The sequence below is a fragment of the Delphinapterus leucas genome, chromosome 9 (assembly GCF_059928025.1).
Source record: "Delphinapterus leucas isolate spDelLeu-1000000601 "Yukka" chromosome 9, BTC_Dleu_Yukka2, whole genome shotgun sequence".
In the NCBI taxonomy this organism is placed as follows: Eukaryota; Metazoa; Chordata; class Mammalia; order Artiodactyla; family Monodontidae; genus Delphinapterus; species Delphinapterus leucas.
Window position 1 is genome coordinate 15,856,882 of NC_143137.1, and position 20,069 is coordinate 15,876,950.

The 20,069-nt window shown below is 38.8% G+C and overlaps 1 protein-coding gene across 2 annotated transcripts in view; it reads left to right on the forward strand.

The window, feature by feature from the left end:
* DGKI (diacylglycerol kinase iota) overlaps positions 1-20,069 on the forward strand; it is a 452,138-nt gene that overhangs the window by 290,772 nt on the left and 141,297 nt on the right. For both annotated transcript variants that reach the window (XM_030759800.2, XM_022580220.3), the window contains 2 exons: positions 6,757-6,956; positions 12,260-12,322. In XM_030759800.2, coding sequence (XP_030615660.2) covers positions 6,757-6,956; positions 12,260-12,322 — 263 coding nt within the window. The remainder of the gene's footprint in view (positions 1-6,756; positions 6,957-12,259; positions 12,323-20,069) is intronic.

Sequence of the window (20,069 nt, forward strand, 5' to 3'; positions counted from 1 at the left end):
AAGATGATTTTTTTTCCAAAGTGCACCACTGAATTCCAGGCTAGATCTCACTGTTGGCAGAAAAGCTGAACAGACCCCTTTTGTGGCTTTTTTGCCTCCCATGAGCTCACCTTAATAGTGAATCTACCTCTATTGAACAAAAATGGAAAAAGACATAAGTATACAATAAACCCCAGTGAGAAGGAGTACTTAGGTTTCTTCATTATAAGAATCTTCACTTTTTCAAAAAAATGTTCTTATTCATAGTAAGTATTTAATAATTGCTGGATTAATTTTAATGAGCAGAAGGAAAGTTTTTCAAGTAAAGCCTTTCCTTTTTACTGTCCTCTACTTCATTGTAGATACTGGCTGTGCATTAGCATACAGCTAATATTGTCAAAGTTAGATGGTATGTGGTAGAATTTGAGAACATGAAATTATAGGTACAACCTAGAATCCTAAAATGCTAGTGCTAAAACAGACCATAGCAGCCTACCAAAACCTCATCACTTAACATATAAAGAAACTGAATCTATGGAATTATTATTGCCATAAATGTTACTCATATGAACAATAATTAAGTAAATAGTAATACTACTGCTGGTGGTATTTAGACTGCTTACAGCATGTATTACAGCAGGATTTTAAAATACCCCCATGTCCAGAAATGTTAATATTTGATAAAATGGAAAAAAGCAATAAAACTTAATGGCATTGCTTCGTGGCAATAAAACCGCTTGTAAAAACTTGTATAGAAAAATATGCATTGAATGATGGTGCCACTGCAAATTACTTAAGTAAAATTTCTCATTTGGGGGACTAGGGTAGGGTGTCAGAGAGGGAAAATATCCCATGTGAGATAGTTCAATGGAGGGAATTTAGTACAGGGGACTACTTCCAGGATGTTAGAAGAACTGAAAAGAGGTAACCCATAGATAGCAATCCATGGATTAGCAACTGCAGAAATTCTCTGCCACCTCCAGGACTGGAGGGACAAAGGGAAAAGACAGTGTTATCAGCATTCAGGAGCCAGGGCCATTCAGCAGTGATGCGACCTTGGACAAGTAGCCATTGATGGGCTGTGCAGTGAGGGTCATTGGGCAGGAGCTGGGACTCCAGAGAAGGGAATCAGACCACAAGAGTTGAGGTCATTGCTGGGGCTGCCTGTCTGTGCTGGGACCGTAGAGACAGGGTGGCCTGGGAAGAGTGCTTGCCAGTGGGAAATGGAAACAGAGGAGAAACAGCCACTGCCAGAGACACTGCTTGAACAAAGAGAGCTAAGGAGAAATATATACTTGCGCTCTCCTCTCTTTCTACTGGCTAATTTTTATATTAATATTTATGTTTCTTGCTCCTAGTCCTTTAATACATCTGGGCTTAATATTTGTGTATGATGTGAGGTAGAATACTGATTTTATTTTTCTCCATTTTATTTTATTTATTTATTTTTTTGCGGTACACGGGCCTCTCACAGTTGCGGCCTCTCTCGTTGCGGAGCACAGGCTCCGGACGTGCAGGCTCAGCAGCCATGGCTCACGGGCCCAGCTGCTCCGTGGCATGTGGGATCTTCCCGGACCGGGGCACGAACCCGCATCCCCTGCATCGGCAGGCGGACTCCCAACCACTGCGCCACCAGGGAAGCCCCCTATGTCTTTTCTTATGCAAACACCTTTATTTGAATTACTGTATCTTTGAATATTACATGACTCGATATTCAATAAGGATAATCTATTGTTATGTTTTCAAAATATTCTCAGCCATTTGTGAACCTTTATTCTTTGAAATTAATTATAGAATCAGTTTGACAAGATTCTTCAAAATAGTATTTCTCATATTCACTTGGAATTACATTGAATTTATGTATTGATTTGGAGGAAATTCATATCATTAGAGTATTAAATTGTCCCATCCATGGCTATGGCGTGGTTCTCCATTTCTTTAAGGTTTATGTCTCCAGTAGTTTAAAAATTTTCTGCATAAAAGTCTTATTGCTTTATTTTTGTTGATATTATAGATGACATCCTATTTTTTATTATATTTTTACTTAGTTATTGCTAGAGATGGGGAGCACTTGATTTTTTTATGTTGATAGTGTACCTTTCTTACAAGGTTTAATTTTTGGCCTGTGAATTTTCTTGGACTTTTGATGTATGGGATGATATTAGTGGAAATATTACAAGGTTTGCTTTCTTTCTTCCATGACTTTTTCCTCCAATTTTATTTCCTTGACTTATTATGTTGGTCAAGACCTCCAATACTATGTTGAAAACTTTTGTTACTAGTGGATCATCTTGTCCCTTGAAAGGAATGCTTTGAACTTTCTTTATTCCAAATAATGTTTTCCCTAAGGATTTTGATAGATGACCTTTATCAGGTAAATAAGTTGTGTTCGATTCCTAGTTTTCTAACAATTGACCCTAAAAGGCACTGAACTTTATTATTTTTTCTGCATCTTTTGGGATGATAATGTGGTTTATCTCACTTAAACTGCAGTATGGTGAAATTATAATAATGTGTTTTCTTTTTTATATTATTTTTATTGAGCTATAGTTAATTTACAATGTTGTGTTAGTTTCAAGTGTACAGCAGAGTGTTTCAGTTATACATATATATGTATACAAATATATTCTTTTTCAGATTCTTTTCCATTTTAGGTTATTACAAGATAATGAGTAGAGTTCCCTGTGCTATACAGTAGGTCCTTGTTGTTTACCTGTTTTATATATAGTAGTGGGTATATGTTAATTTCAAACTCCTAATTTATCACCCCTCCCCGGCCCCCCACCTCCGCTATCCCTTTGGTAACCGTAAGTTTGTTTTCTGTGTCTGTGAGTCTATTTCTGTTTTATAAATAAATTCGTTTTGTACCATTTTTTTAAGGTGCCACAAGTAAGTGCTATCATATGATATTTGCCTTTCTCTGACATTTCACTTAATATGATAATCTGTAGGTCCATCCATGTTGTTGCAAATGGAATTATTTCATTCTTTGTTATTTTCTGATGTTGAAGTATTCTTAATTCTTGCAAAAACCCATAATGGATCGCAATTTAGTTTTTATGTAACAGACCAGTAAAAGCAATTAGCTATTTTTTTTAATGATTTTGGTATGTGTGATTATAAATATAATTTAGGTTAAAAGTTTGTTTTCTGCTGCTGCCCTTATCTGGTTTTGTTATTTCAGAAGCCATAGCATCATTTTCTAAAACAAGTTTTATTAGACACTGTCTTTCTATAGAACTTGGGTAGAATTACTTGTAAAACATCTAAGTCTACTTGGCACATTTTGGGGTTGGGGGTGGAATGAGTAATGTTTTTGAAAACTTTCAATTTTTAAAACAGTCTAATCTATCCAATTTCCGTATTTATTACACCAAATTTTGCAAATTATATTTTTTCCAGAAATTTCTCTTATCTCGGTTTTCCAGTTTTTTAACATATAGATCTTTATAACATTCTTGTATGACTTTTAAACTCCATTATATCTTATCCTCTCTTGTTTTATTTTTTAATAAAACAAAATAGTTTTCCATTTTTTGTTATTTGGTTTTACAAGACCACCTTGTTCGTCTTGAAAAAAAAAACAAAAAAACCCAGATTTTCGTATTGTTGATTATCTCCGTTATTTACTGTCCATGTCACTGATCGCTGCCTTGGGCCTTTTGTTACGGGACTGGGACTGGGAGTCAGGGGCCTGCAGCAGTCGGGAGAAAGGAGGGGTTGGAAGACTTGCCCTTATTTCTGTTCTGATTTCCCAACCCAGGGTTGTCTGTCCTGTCATCTGACAGCAAGTGGAGTAAGGACTTGAGTAGTAAGAAGGAGGATGAGACTTAGATGGAGAATAGTATTCCGGGGAGGAGCATAGTGCAGAAAGTCAGAAAACCTCACACCAGGGACTTCTCTGGTGGTCCAGTGGTTAAAACTTCACCTTCCATTGCCGGGGTTGTGGGTTCGATCCCTGGTCAGGGAGCTAAGATCCCACACACCTTGCAGCCAAAAAACCGAAACATAAAACAGAAGCAATATTGTAACAGATTCAATAAAAACTTTTTTAAAAAATGGTCCACATCAAAGAAATCTTAAAAAAAAAAAAAAAGAAAGAAAGAAAACCTCACACCTTAACTGTGGACTGAAAGAAAGTTGTTGTAATGACTTGAGGACAATAAATGGCAATGGATACACTTAGTCCAGGGGCTGTCTTTGCTTTCCTCCTAAGTCATATACCACCAGAAAGGCAATATTCGAAGTTTTCACAAGAGTATAATAATGCTAGGTTGAACAGACAATTGAATATCTGTCATTAATACACCAATGTATTCTTATCAGTAAATGACTCATTCTAGCAAATCCTGGGGATGATTATGGTTATTAGGGCCTGTGCCTTATAGGATGTTAAGTCTAGATTAATCTGAATGATGAAAAATAACTATTTCTAGTAAGAATTTTAAAAAATTACCTTTAACTTGTTCCAAAAGTAAGTGTTTTTGTGCTAACAATAATAGAACTGTCTTTATTCTGAAAAGCTAATTACTGTAATTCCTCTTGTGCCTGTTCAGTGATCCTGGACTGATTCTGAAATGCCAGTGGAACTGCCACTGACAGCTATTTACCTCTGTTAATTGTGTTTGCTGTTAATCTATCACCGAGGCTGAGAATATGGCTTAAATGGTCTCTATAGTACTGTGGAAGCCTTCTGATACCCAAGGGTTCGAAAGTATTTAAGCAATTTTCAGTCCTGTCAAACCCAGAGGAATAAGTTCATACTTAGCAGGTTCTGCATTTTTATCTGTCATTAGGCCTAGTCAAGACTGGGGGAAAAGAGAAGAAAATGGTATTTCCTCCATGGATGAAGGGATACAGTATGGTCAGATAAACATTGCCCTGAGAAGTGCTTGTTGAAGGCAAGGGAAATATTTTGGAAAAGTTCGGGAGATGAGGTAGTGGCTCAAGTCCATAGATTAACTTAAATGAGTCATTTAAGTGCAGCCAGAAAGACCTTAAGCTGAGTAACAGAGGATCGGGTAATAGGCCGGAAAGAATTTTAGTAAATTCTCGCCTCATTCTCCTCTGCCTCCTTGTTCTACTAATTGAATAAAATTGTATGTAAAATTCACAACTGAGTGCTTTTTAACATCAAAGGTGTTCAATAATGAAGTATGTTCTTTACTTTTCAGTTTTTATTCTACTTTCTTTCCTCCTTTCTGTCCCTTTGTGTTCCTTTTCTCTTTGCATTCATACATAATCAGGTTTCTGTTGTTCAGATTAATGCAAGTGCAAAAGTAGTTCAAAGTATCAGATAAACACAACTATCTGGGAACCAAATTAGTGGAAATTGACTTCACAAATCTCAGTTAACAAAGTTGTTTCCCGTAGGTTTTTCTTTTTAAGTCAATCTTTTAGATTTTGAGCTAGAGTTAGTATTAACTTCTTTTAAAAGTTTGTTTACTTCATTAAAAATTGATACTCAAAATGTATTATAATAAAGCCTTACTGAGCAACTGTTAGCAGTATCTACTAAAGTTAAAAAAAAAACTTACGGCATAGCAATTGTACTCATCTTAAGTACCACGAGAGGGGATGTATCCACCAAGAGACAGACACAAGAAAGTTTATATCATTAATAGCCCCAAACTGGAAACAGCCAGATGTTTACCAGCAGAAGAGTAGGTAAATACACTTTTCTATTACTCAAAAATAATGATGAGCAAAAGATGTCAGACACAAAAGAGTACATATTGTATGATTCATCTTATATGAAGTTCAAGTTCAAACAAATTGAATCTATGGTATAGAAGTCAGAATAGTGGTTACTGATCGGTTGGTGAGAGGAATGTAAATAGATTGGGCAGGGACACATGGAAACCTTCTGGTTGCTATAAACTGCCTAAAGCCTGATCTGGATGGAAATTTACATATGTGTATAAAAATGTCCATCAAACTGCATAAGACAATTTGGGCACTATCTGTATGCATAACGGAACATATTGTTTGATTTTAGTTCATCCCTAAAAGGATAAGTGATACTAAAATATATATTAAAATTTTTTTTTTTTTTTTTTACTAAGGCAGAGGAATTATGCTACTTTGTTGCAGAATTTTAACGTTGGGTTGACTTTTCATTTTGTGGCTACTGTAGTGAACTGAGCTCTTACTGTGTTTGATTTTGATCCTCAAAGCCGCTTTACTCTAAAGAATGTTTTCAGTTGAGGATTATTGTTTTGCATTTCATTGATCTTACACAGATTTGAAGTAGTTTGAGGAGGTTTTAGTTAAAAAGGAAAAGCTTACCTGAAGTTTGAAAAATTTTCTAAGGATGGGTTGCATATTTAAATATAATATATTTAATATATAATATATAACTATATATTATAATTATATATAAATATATTTATATAGTAAGTGTAGTATGGAAGCTGTCTTAAACCATGTATTTTATCTTTCTTATATTTTTATTCTATGTACATTGGTTATTCAATGGGAGTAGACAACACAAAGAGCTTTTGTATTAAACTAATGATTAATTTAAGGCTGAAAATACGTAAAAGCAAAAAATGGCTATCAATGAGGATTTGTGATCAAGCCATCAAAATTTAGATATTTCGGTTTATGTGTATTAGTGATTTATCCAAGGTTTCCCACTTTACTCATGGCTAACAGCTTTCAGTAAGTATTTTTCAAAGGCCTTTTGAATATAGGCAGTGGGCTTGGGGTTTCTAGGTTTCCTGAGTAACTCTTAAGCACTAACCTCTCGCTTCCTTTTGCCTCTTGTCTTTATAGGCTGCCCTGCAAGTCGGGGGCCACGGAGAAAGGCTGCACCAGTGTCGGGAGGTCATGCTGCTAACTTACAAATCCATCCCCATGCAAGTGGATGGAGAGCCCTGTAGGTTGGCCCCGGCTATGATTCGGATCTCGTTGAGGAATCAGGCCAACATGGTACAGAAGAGCAAGAGAAGGACGTCCATGCCTTTACTCAATGAGTGAGTCTGCCCTTGCCCACCTTTGTGAACATGGAGACCGTGGAGAGGAGGGCACTGAGCATGTGCATGATCAGGGGCCTCCCTGTGCTGGGAAAGGAGACGAGTCCAGGAAACTCAGCAGCTCCTTGGTCTCTTGCACATATTTCTTCTTCATGTTTACTATACGGTGACCACACGCTTCTTTCAGAAGTTATTGCTGTATGATGTGTTAGAGTGATGATGCTTTTTCACTGACCACTTGAGTATATACTTACTGGGACCAGCAGAAAATCACTGAGTGATTCAGGGTCGTAAAACGTGTCCTGTTGAACGTGTTCTGTTTTGTTTAAGAAGGCGCGCTGTTGGCCTCCTCTTCTCCCCGGTCGCTTGGAGACTGTTGGTTTCTCCAGGTGCAGGAGGTCGGCAGAGCTGGCTTTGGCTCCCCTCTCTCCACATTGTATCCCCTTCTGCCCTTTCCCAATGCTCCCATTTTGGGGTCCTGTGTGCTCTGATGCCTCAACTCAATTTTGCCATCCTGGGTGGCATCCTATTGTCTAGGTGAAACTTGACCCACGACTCAATGCCTAAACAAAATGTATCCCTCCTGGACCCTTTCCTTTCTTGGGTGTTTTGATAAACTGATTTGGACAAGGTGATAAATGACTAGATATTTTGAGTGCATTTTATAGAGTCCCTTAATCTAATTTCGATTGAAATGTCTTTTTGGGGGTTGGAGAAAGGGATGGAGAAAGATGGGGATTTGGGGTATCTTTTAGAGTATCTTTCATATATCATGCACCTATGGCTGACCTGACTCAAGGTAAGGACGTTTTAGGGTTCAGCCTTGGGCCATTCTTCTGTCACAGCGAGGGTCCCTCCAAGGTGCTCCTCTATTTGTGGCCTGTGATGCATGGTTACCTATTTGTACTGAATGGCTGGCTTCCTCTAGTGCCTGTGAAGGAAGGGCATGCTTCGCCATGTATTTATTGAGTCAATGTGACAAGTACAGAAGTGCCTAGAATGAACCGATGACACAGGTGTCATCGCTCCCTGCCAAAGCTTCACCTGTCTTTCTGAGATGGCAGACGTTGAAGAACAGCGTTCGACAGGGCTCGTGACGTGTTTCAGTTTTTAGTGTCTGCTTCTAAGCTTGAAGCTGGGGTGAGGGATCTTCGCTCTTCTGCATCCTCCTTTTCCAGAGTCAATCTGGGCTCTCCCCGGCACTTTTCCTGGATCGTTATCCAGAGGGCTTGTTTAGTTGCCTTTTTCGTTTTGTTTACATTTTGCAGCTAGTGAAACTCTTAGCTCGTTTCTGCGGCTTTCTCTGTCCTCTGCCTTTACCACTATTAGGTTGAACATACACTTTGTGCGTTTCAGGCCGTGTGTCAGCAATAGTATATGGTTGACCATATTCTCTCTTGAAACATTAGAGTTAAGCCATGAACTATTGGTTTAAGGGAAAGTTCTGAGCTACTAAGTGAAAAGCCCTCTCTGAGATAGTCCACGTTGTTTTGGACCACTTGTAGATCGTTTGTTAACAGAGCTAAAAATTCTTAATATCTACAGGCAAACAGCTCCCATTTTCATGCCTGGTGCTTCTATGCTTAATAACCTTATGAGACATGAAACTGTTTTCGGGTGTTTAGTTTCAAACAGTTTTTGCCCTTGAGAAAGAATTTGTATTTGCTCAGAAACTGTATTAAGAATTTACTTGGGCTTTCTTCTCGTATAAAAACAAATGGAAAGAGTTGTTTTCTTTTTGTACACATGGCACGTATGATAGATGATGTGACTTCATAGATTTAGCCGGGAGGGTGTTCGAGAAGCAGCTTCGGGCTTCCCTGGTGGCGCAGTGGTTGAGAGTCCGCCTGCCGATGCAGGGGACACGGGTTCGTGCCCCGGTCCGGGAAGATCCCACATGCCGCGGAGCGGCTGGGCCCGTGAGCCATGGCTGCTGAGCCTGCGCGTCCGGAGCTCGTGCTTCACGACGGAAGAGGCCACAACAGTGAGAGGCCCATGTATGGCAAAAAAAAAAAGGCAGCAGCCTCAACTCAAAAATGCTGTTATTTCCCACCAGGGGGCAGTGGTGTCTCCATCCAAGCAGCCTCAGGCCGTAGGAAAGACTTGTGTGAAATGCCAGTAATAATATTCTGTCCATTTCTTAAAAGGACACATATAAACCTTAAAGATTAGCCAAGATCTTTATTACAATTTATTATTAAAATTATCATTCAACACATTTTTAGAAAATCTCTCACCACTATTCTTTTTCACCCTCTGTAATTAGATTGCTTCTTTCTATTTCAGTAGAAATCTTTGTTTGGAAATCTAACTTCTTCCACTGGATTTCCAAGTGGAGTTTCCAGTTTAAGGGCAACCGGGCCACTAATATCTTCTTAAAAGTTTTCTTCCACCTTCTGAGCCCTCCAAGCTTTTCTCTGTTTAGGCCACAGTGTGCAAAGTTCACTATTGCAGCCAAGGCAGAAAGAGATTATTGAAAGATAATTCTTTCTTCCTTCTTTCCTTCCTTTATTTTTTCCATCCTTCTTTCCCTTTTTTTCCTTTCTCCCTTTCTTACTTTTTACTGTTTCTTCATCATTTGAATGCCTTCTTTTTGAAGAAAGAGAGCTGTTTTAGTTTAAAAACTTGTGTGCATCTGTGTTAGGGGGAAGGGAGTCAGAAAGGGGTAGCTTTTCAATTCATCTTAAGGACTTATCCTCCTTTCACATAGCATGTTAACATGAATATTTGAGATTTTAGGGCTGTGGCCCCCCTTTCTGCTGAAATGCTGGTGTTCCTCATAGATTTGCCCCTTCTCTGGGAAATCACATCACAAGTTCCCTCTGTGACGGATAAGCTAGTGTGTCTCACATCTGTGTCTTCAGCCCAGACTTTCTTCTAAAAGCTGAAGACTCGTACCCAGATATCTTAGTTGACATCTTTATCTGCATATCTCATAGTCACCTCCACTTTTACATGTCCCCTGCGTTGTTTGAACTCTTCCTTCTGTTTATTTCCCACACCTTTAACTCTCACACCATCTTTCCCCTCTGCTAGTAACACAGCCTTAGTTGCGGAGCCGTATTCATCACCTCTCGTCAGCATTGCTAAAATCTGCTCAGTTCATTTCCTTGTTTCCAATGTTGCTGCCCTTCACACTGTGTCTCTTCCAATAGACTGGTTAGAATGCTCTTTCTAAAAATGTAAAACCTATATTCCTTGGCTTTACCGACCTTTTTGATCATCGCCTTGGTCCTCTCCTTCCTACGCTCCAGAGCATATTGCTATTTCTGGAGCAGTACGGCCTGTCTCGTGTATCATTATATTTTTGCCCTCCTCACCTGCTTTCATCTGCTAGCCCCTGCTCAAGTTCAAACTCCATCGAAATATCACTTCCCCTAAGAATCCTTTTCTATCTGCTTCTAGCCATTAAATACAGCACTCAGTGCTCCTATAGTATTCTCGTTACTTCTCTCACACCATTTATCAAAACCAGTGTAATTATTGGTTTGCTTGTCTCCCCTGCTCTGTGGGGAGACCCCAGGGTTTTCCTCATAGGGTCACCAGTGCCTGGTAGTGTGTCTGAGACTTATGGTTACATGTTGAACAACGGACTCGCACATGGATCGGTTCTATAAAGTCCTATCTGTTACGTTTCTCAGAAATTGTTTCTAAAATAACATAAATCTAAAACCTCGTGAATATAAAAATAATAACAGAAAATGTCTTGGTCACATTTTATGGCAGAAGTGGAAGATATATACTTAAGAATTTCAAGATCTGGTGCACATGGATGGCTGGAAGAATTCCCATGAGAAACAGCTAAATAGGAAGCTTTCATGATGCCAGTGGATCTTCATGTATGCAAAAAGGGAAAAAAATTTTTCTAAAAAAATGTCTTGGCTTATGATCCTATTTGCTGTTACTGTATATAAACTGAAAGGCTAGGCCCGTTATGTTCACTCTCCCCTCCCCTCTCCACCCCATTGGTACAGGAGCGTATGTCATTTGTGGCTTATGAATCTACTTGAAATATGACCCCAATAAATTTCTTCCCCCCTAAAAGTAATAGAGCAGATTTGTTTAGGTTCATATTCATGTACTAGTAACATGATAGCCAGATAAATTTGATTATGTTCTCTATTTGAAAGTCACTTTTGAGGGAGATCAGAAATTCTACATTACTCAGGTGCATAGGAAGATCTCAGCCTGAGTTCACTAGCAATTAAGACAACATTGTTAAGGGTGATTGTATTATCCAGGGGCAAGATTTCTGGTTGGGCAAACCTTGGGCAACCGACTTCCAGCATCCTGGGCTGCTGAGAAGTATCATTGGTTATAACTGATAGCCCGATCAGGATGACAAGGAGTTAATTCATGGGTGGCTCTATATGAGAATTTATGTACCCCGTGGAAAAGAGGGATGGGGGGGTACGTCTACTGCAGTTATAGTGAAACTGTTCAAATGGTCGAAGAGAGTGAAGAGAATAATGATGTAACAGTGACAGGAAATTTGGGCTTTAGTTTCTTCAGTTCCACATTTTCTCTTTTCTGGTAGCCATCGAAGACCCTCTCCTTTACAAAAGAAGGGAGAGCAGAGAGAAGTCTATGGTTTCACTCCTCTACCAAGAATATGAGTGGAATTACAGCATCACTGTGATAAAATTAGCCTTTCTTGGTATTACCTTGAGATTTCTTAGAAAGCCTTCTCTGTTTAACTGAAGGAAGTTAAAGTTTTTGTCAAGTCGCTCTTTTGAAGACGGTTGTCCTTTGACATGAATATTCCAACAAAGCCCTGGAATCATGAGGACTATGTTAAAGGATTCAGTTTACCTTGATTCTGCTCTGAGTTGACTGTGCCAGCCTACCACCCGTGTGTGTGTGTGTGTGTGTGTGTGTGTGTGTGTGCGTGCGCGCGCGTGTGCGCGTGTGCGTGTGTGCGTGCGTGCGTGCGCGCGCGTGCACAGATGGATGCCCAGTGAGACCTAGAGCCGGAGAGGACCGCGATAACCCTCTGCCCCGCAGCCCCGTGCAGCTTCCGCGCTCCTCCAGCATCTGCCGGTGCCCCGCCTCGTGCTCCAGTCTGTGGCTTGCCTGAGAGCCGGCCCTGCCATGTGTCCTGTTGGCTTCGTCGCTATCACTGGCTTTTTGATTATTTCCGTGGCTGGCTTGATTTTATTTTTCTTTTCATTTACTGTTTGGTGATGCGCTCATTTAATTTCTGTTTAAATTTTGTGTGTCTCTCTTTCTCTCCTGGCTTGTTCCCCTGTCTGTCCACGCTGTTTTGCTGACTGTCTTCGCTGCTCATTCCCTGCTGCCTCTAGTGTCCATCAGGTGCAAGCTGCGGACCTGCGGAGAGTGTCTGCCCCCCCAGGCTCCTTCACCATGTGAGTACAAAGCCGTCCCGTTTTTACATTGTGTCTCTCACCTTCATCTCCTCCTCAGGGACAGACTACCTGCACCCTCTCCCTTCACAGGTCCGCTTCTCAGGCAGAGAAGCACCTCACTGTAATTGTCTGCTTTAGCCCTTCTTTGATTTGAGATGCAGCTGTGAAATTCTTTGTGTTCTATCCGTCTCAGTCCTCTGAGTTCACAGTTTAATTTTTTGATTAGGTACTTTAGGGTCCAGAGTTTCATGGGGTTGTATAAAATTCCATACTAAGCATTGGTTTCTGTGGAAAGTCTGTAAACCCATAGACCATTCCATTATCTGTGGCTCAGGGATGACCTTGAAGAAGCTCCCGCTGCACTTGATTCTGTGGACGGACCCCGGAAATTATGCGTGGAGCTTTGATTGTAGGTACGTGCATCTGTGGATTTTTCTGGGTTGAGGAATCCATAGTTGTAATAAAAGATCAATAACCCAAAGTTGTTAATGAGTTAGCAAAGTGCAGTTTGTACATAGTAGTTTGTACTTAACAAACTCTGTGCTTTTATATTTTTCTGGTGAAAAACAGAAGGAAAATGTTTTTTAGCGCTTCACTTCAGGACTTTTTTTATGCTGTTGCCTCTGTCTTGCCCTTCTTTTCTCCGTCTTACATATACTTTTGTTATGTTTCAGGTACTGTTACAGGTGCTTTACACAGGTTAACTAACTTACTCCCCCAACCACCTTATTGCCATACGTGGTATTATTATCTCCATGTTATACATGAGGAATCTGATGCACAGAGAAGTTGAGTAATTTGACGAAGGTCACACAGCTAATAAGTGGTAGACTGGAATTCATACTCCCGCAGCCTGGTTTCAAAATTCATGCTCACAACAATTTATAATCTGCTGCTTTTCATCTATCAGTGTCCTATGTATTTCTCAGGGCCCAGCTGAATAACTGCCTTTTCTAAGAATTGTACCTTGATTCTTGCTGGCAGAACTAGTTACATCCTCATTGGAGTTTATACTATTATTGTACTTATTATAGTTCTCAAGGTATAATCGACCGGTACTAATTATATTAGCTGTATATCTGTGTGTATCCCACACTACACTTAGGCCACTTGAAATCATTTGCAGTATCTTCTTATGACCCTTTGTGTTCCCAGCCTTGATCACAGACCTTAACACAAAGTATTCTGAAACTAAACAGAATTGTTGGTTGGTTGGTAGAATGAATGAATGAAAGAATGCATGTCTGAATAGAACTCTGCAATATCTAACATCTAGGGATATGCAAAGTAACTCCTAAAGTTCAGTTATGTATCATTTTACTTTCAACCCTTGTCCTGTGGATACACGTTTATTTACTCATTTATGACAAAATATTTTTCCAAAAATATTATTTTGTACTTGCTCTGTGTCAGACACTATTTTCTCCTTTGTATTTAGCGGTGAGCACAACAGCTCTATACCTTCATAGAACTTAAAATTGAGCGGTCAAAGAATCAGTAAGAAAATAACATTTAATTTCCAATTTGGAGGCTATTGCTGGGGTATATTACATATACCCCATAAGGCCTGTTCAATAAATTTGAGTCCAGAGAATGGCTCTCAGTGATCATTATTTCCAGCAGCTCTATTGATAGAGTTCAAGGAATTGAGAGTATGAACAATAGGAGTCCACGTGATAGTTGTCATATTTCTATCACCTTTTAAGTTTTCATCATATAATTTGAATGAGGTTCTTTTTTTCTTTTTCCAGGTGTGTATGCTATAATAAGGTGAACTGTCTTGTTTATTTTCATGGCATGTAACAGGCAGTCCACCTAGATGTGGCCACTTAAAACTTGAATATTTATCTAAAATATTTTATATTTGTATGTGCTATATTAATTACTGCATATTATAGATTTTATGTCTATATAACGGATGAAAGATTTATATAATAAAAATTAAATTCGAGTATTATTTTAAACATTCAATAACAGAACTCTGTCAAATAGAGCAAGGAGCACAGAGAAAACTCCAAGCACAATGAGTATTGTATTTATATATTATGACAGTGGCAACTTAGCTTAGACCCACTCTCATGCTGCTATTGCAGCAGTGTTTAAGAATCACATTAACCTTGCTCTGGTCCTCACGAAAGTCAGGACTCCAGTCAGTATCTTGAGCTAAACTTTGTCTGACTTTTTTTTTTTTTCTTTTAACTCTTGGATCAGCCATTCTCTGCTCAAAACAACTCTTTTTTACAGATGATCTTTCCTTTGGGAGAAGCCTCTCTTTCTGCTGTTCCTAAAGTAAAGTTGCTTTTCTAAAGCAATTTAAATTATCCTTTCTCTCTAGCTTTCTAATGACTTTTTTAATTAGGGAGGGGGTCATGGTCTTGACAGCATAATGCATAAATTATTAGGAATGGCAACATACAATTAACGTCTGCGTACATGGGAAATTTCAGCTTTACACAAAGAAGAATCTTGAAACTTTCATTTTGATCATATATGACCACATATGAATGCTAAATTTTAATCAAAGGGATTTAGTGGCTTCATGAAATAGAACAAAATAAAGTAAATAGAATATTTCACCACAAATTTTATGTACTATAGCTTTTTTTTTTTGACGTCAGAGAAGAGTTATAATTCCCAGACTTGGCATATGACATAATTTGTAATCTGGGCATTCTTACTTTTTTTTCTTTTTTATTGAGATATAATTCACATATAACATTGTATCAATTTCAAGTGTAAACATAACGATTCAGTGTTTGTGTCTATTGTGAAATGATCATCATAGTAAGTTAGTTAATATCCATCACCACATGTAGTTACGATAGTTTTTTCTCGCGATGAGAGCTTTTAAGATCTCTCTTAGCAACTTTCAAATAGTCAATACCTATAGTCACCATGCTGTACATTACATCCCCAAGACTTATTTATTTTATAATGGTATTATTTTATATTTATTATTATAATAAGTATTTTCTATTTATTATTTTATAATGGTATTTATAAAGGTATTATTATATAATACCTTTTAACCCCCCTCACCCATTTCACCCTTGTCTCCTCAGTGTTGCTCAAAGAATTATTAGACCAGCATCTCAATTAATAAATTCATTATAATTAAGTGACTTCATAGTAGAATCCTCATTGAAGACTACATACATGCACTGTATCTCATAAATCATGAATATTCACATTAAATGGTCATGCTCAAAAAGCCCCAAAAGGTGTGTAACTGTAAAATGAGTCTCTGAAAAAAAAAAAAAAAAAAGAGTCTCTGGAACGCTTTCAGCTTTTACTATTGCTTTTCATTAAGTTCTATTTCCCTCCTGCTCTTGCCCTACCAAAATGAAATAATGTGAACTGTTTACATCTAATTTATTCATTTTTCATCTTTCAAAAATATTATTCAGTGTCTGCTTTAGATATCAGATACTCTGTGGGATACTGGAGATAAGAGATTAGAAAGCTAAGGTTTCTGCCTTGGAGAAATGAACACACCAGGAACAGACCCACTTGTGTTGCCTACAGTACAATTACAGCGCAATGTGACAAGCATCCAAATGGAAATTCTGGTTGTACTTCCATGTGAATAACTTTTTTTTGACTCTTTATTATATTTGTTTTTCTATTTTAGTAATTAAAGTTAATATAGGTCCAAATTGACTTTTTTGATATATAGTTCTCACTTTTAAGACATATGGATTCATATAACTAGCACCATAATCACCAAAACGGTTCTATCACCCCAAAAATCCTGTTTTGTAATCTATGCCCTTTATGGTCATACCCCCTAATCCCTGCATCGCTCATCTCAAACTCTGGCAACCACTGACTGCTACAGTTTTGCATTTTAGAGGATGCCCTATAAATGGAATCACACAACATGCAACCCTTAAAACTGGTTTCTCTGAGTGAACCTAACACCTTTGATGTTTATGAGAGTTGCTGCGTCTATCATTCCTTTTTGTTGCTGAGTAGTATTCCACTGTATGGATGTTTCTGTTTATTTACCTAATAACCCAGAAGGACATCTGGGTTATTTCCAGTTTTGGATGATTCTGAATACAGCTGCGTAAACCGTGATGAACAGGTTTTGTGTGAACATAAGTTTTCGTTTCTGTAGGTTAAACACCTAGGAGGGATTCCAGGGTCATATGGTAACTTCATAAGAAACTGACAGACTGTTTTCCAGAGTGGTCGTATCATTTTGCATTTGCACCAGCCATGTATGAGGGTTCCTGGTGTTCCACATCTCTGTCAGCACTTGGTAATGTCAGTATTTTTACATTTTAATCATTCTAATATGAGTGTCTTTTCATGTGATTATTTGCCATCTTTTATACATTCTCTGGTGAAGCATCCTCTCAAGTCTTTTGCCCTTCTCTTAAACTGGGCTGTTTGTTTTTTTCCTGTTGAGTTTTGAGTTTGTCATGTATCCCGGATCCAAGCCTTTGTTAGATATGTGCTTTGCTTAATCATTTCTTTGTTCTAGAAGGCAGTTGACTCAATTTTCAGGCCACAATTTCTGACTCATCTTCTGAGGATAGTAGCCATAGTGTGTTTTCAGTTGTGTTTTCGGAGTCTTTGCAGTGCTATTCCTATCTGTCTGGTGTGCAACCCCTCCAAGTTGCAGGACAGGATCTGAGGGGAGGGTCTTCTCTGTAGTTCAGTTCCTAAAGTCTGTGGTACTGTGTTTAGGGCCAGATTAACACATTTGCAGCCTAGAGATGAACCCAAGATCATGGACGTCTTTCTGGAGTTGTCTTCCTGAGCGCCTCCCTCTCTCTTGTCATCCTCAGTACTCTCCCATTTCCTGGGGCTTCATTTTTGGATCCTTCAGCCAGAAAGCTAAGGCTAGCTCCTGAAACCACGTTCACCTCCAGGACCAAGCAGTGATATGACTGAAAGAGAAAAAGAAGCAGTGGTGGTTTGTCCCACCCTCTTGGGACCACAGCTTCTCTTATCAGAGAAGAAGATTCCCTCTCCTTATAGTTTTTTTTTTTAATTTTATTGAAGTATAGTTGATTTACAATGTTGTGTTAATTTCTGCTCTACAGCAAAGTGACTCAGCTATACATACATTCTTTTTCATATTCTTTTCCATTATGGTTTATCCCAGGATACTGAATATAGTTCCCTGTGCTGTACAGTAGGACCTTGCTGTTTATCTCCCTCTCCTTACAGTTTTAAGCACCAAAAGGACTTTGTCATTGCTGCTGCCAGCACAGCAAAATTGCCTGAGTGCTGGGTTGCGAGAAAATGGAGGAGGTATAAGAGGGAGATTTCCCCAAATTTCTCTGACCATTCAGAGTCCCTTCCCTTTCCTCAGGCCAGAGTTCAAGGGCTTTCCCAGAGCTTTCTCTTTCTGCACCTGTTGTCCATTTTAGGCTTTGTGCTGCCTGGAGTCCAGACCAGGGTTGATTAGAGGTCAAAGGAGGAGAGAGCTCAGCGTTAGTTGGACGGTATTTTAAATTCTGGCCTTCTTCCCCCATCTGCTGCTATCATTTATTTTTCAGAGTTCTCAAATAGCTGCTTTAGGCATCCTGTCCAGGTTTTATAGCTGCATTCACCGGGGGAGAAAGAATGGTGGGAGCTTATCCTCCTTACCCAGAGCCAGAACTTCTCTACTGCCTTTTAAAGCAGAGAGTTTTCACACTGTATCCTCTTTTTACCGGCTACAGTTACTCAGAGAGTGCGATAGCTAAACTCAGCAGAAGAGCTCTGCAGAGAAACCAGGGTGTTTTTGAACTGCAACCAACAAATGTTAAATGTAATAGGCTATCTTGCACAACAGTCACAATTTAAACCTAAACAAGATGTTTCCCAGTGCCAAATTGTGTGGATTTGTTTGTTGTCTTGGGGAAGGCAGAGTCAGACACAGATCCATGAAAAAAGTATAAATTGTTATCTTTAATTCAGCATTCTAAACTTGCTTCCAATAAGTGAAGATCTTTGTTCTATGAAGAAAGGGAGTTTTACTAAGAGAAATATTTTTTTGAGAAATATTTTTGATATGTCTATTTTTTTTTTCTTTTGGGTTGAATTTAAGGATTTTATTACCGAGAAACCACCAAGACAGAACCAAGAATCTTTAATCTTCATGATTAAAAAAAAAACATAAATTAGTGATAGGTGGTTTAATCTTTGCATGCCTCTGGCCAAGGAAGTAAACTAGAAATTTCTTTGAAGTGCTTTCTAAAAATTCGGTAATTCTGTTTTCCAACTAGTCACATCAAAGCTTTTGTTTTAACATCTTTTTGAATTTGTGTAATATGCTACAAAAGTTCTATTTATTTTGTTTATTCAGTTCTGGCCCTTTAATTAGAAAATAAGACTTGGTCTGCTTTTTTCAAAACCCTTTCTCTTTTCCATTCTTCTTTCAGTGAACTTCACTCTCCCACACTCTGCACTCTACCAGGGAGTAGGAAAAACATTGCCAACACAGAAATTTACATGCATGCCCTTGTAAACTATGGGGTTTACCTCTAAAGTAGCTAAGAAGACCCACCAGATGTGTTTTGCCTCCAGATGAATTAAGCTTGGTGGCTTTGTTAGAACCTCAGGTTCATCAGGACTCCTGGGCCAGTTGAGCCTTCAGAAGAGTGCTTCATGCCTGAAGAAGAGTGCTTCACACCTGAAGAGTGCTTCATGCCAGGAATCTGTCCAGATTCTAATTCATGGATTATTACTTTTGGGTCATAATTTCTGGACCAATTGTGAGGGTACCAAAAGGGCCTAAGCATTCACAAATACTGTGAATACACTTGTTGTTAATGCTTCTGTTGTTATTTTTGTGTCCCTGGATGATTATCTCTGAGTAGTAGGATTATAGACAAATTTTAGCTAAATTTTATTGGCTTTCTTTATTTTCAAGATTGATTTCAATGAGCACACATTACTTCTATAAAGGGGAAGAAAGCAAAAAAAAAAATTATAGCCATTTATAAAAATGTCTCTGCTTTAAAGCTCAGTAGAGAAGTTCTGGGTAAGGTGGGTAAGCACAGATTCTTCTTTCTCCCCCAGTGACTGCAGCTATAAAACCAAAAGCAAAAAATAAAGTTTATATTTTTAAAAGAACAGAGAGAATTGCTAAACTCACTGATTGAGTACATGATATTTCTTTCAATTCTAGCTCAGAGTCAGATGGCAAAGCATAAGAGTTAGCTTCAGGCTTTCTGGGGAAAAAAGCCGTTTGCTCTCTGATCCTCTGAGCAGGGGAAACTGCTAAGCTTTACTCATCTTTTTCCTCCTTTCTCTCACTCCCACTCCCATGTTTTATGAATTTCTGGTGATTTCACTTCCCACTGCCCACAGTTCCTTGACTTTTAATCATGTCAAATTGTCCTGTTTCCTGTCTTCCTATGCCACCCCTCTCTGCTGGTTCCATAAAACCAATATAGCAAATTGAAAATTCCCAAGAAAAGTAAGGGCTACTTGAGATTCGTCTCATACCAATTTCCAAACTTGAATCCAGGCTGCACCTCGTATCATTGGTTTTTTCCCTTCCTTACGCTCTGTGAGTTTCCCACAAGAGTTCCTCACTCTGCCTGTGCTTCTATTCCCGTGCAGGTACCCGGGGCAGGGGCGTTTAGTGACTTAAAGACAAGGGGCCTGCAGGAGCAGACCCAGGTCTCCAACTGCAGTGTCTTCCTCCTTATTCTGTAGGCCCCCAAACCCCATGAAGACATCCTCTGTTTTAAGTGTCTATGGGAGCCCTGCTTTTGTCCGTGTGACATTGACCATATAGTAA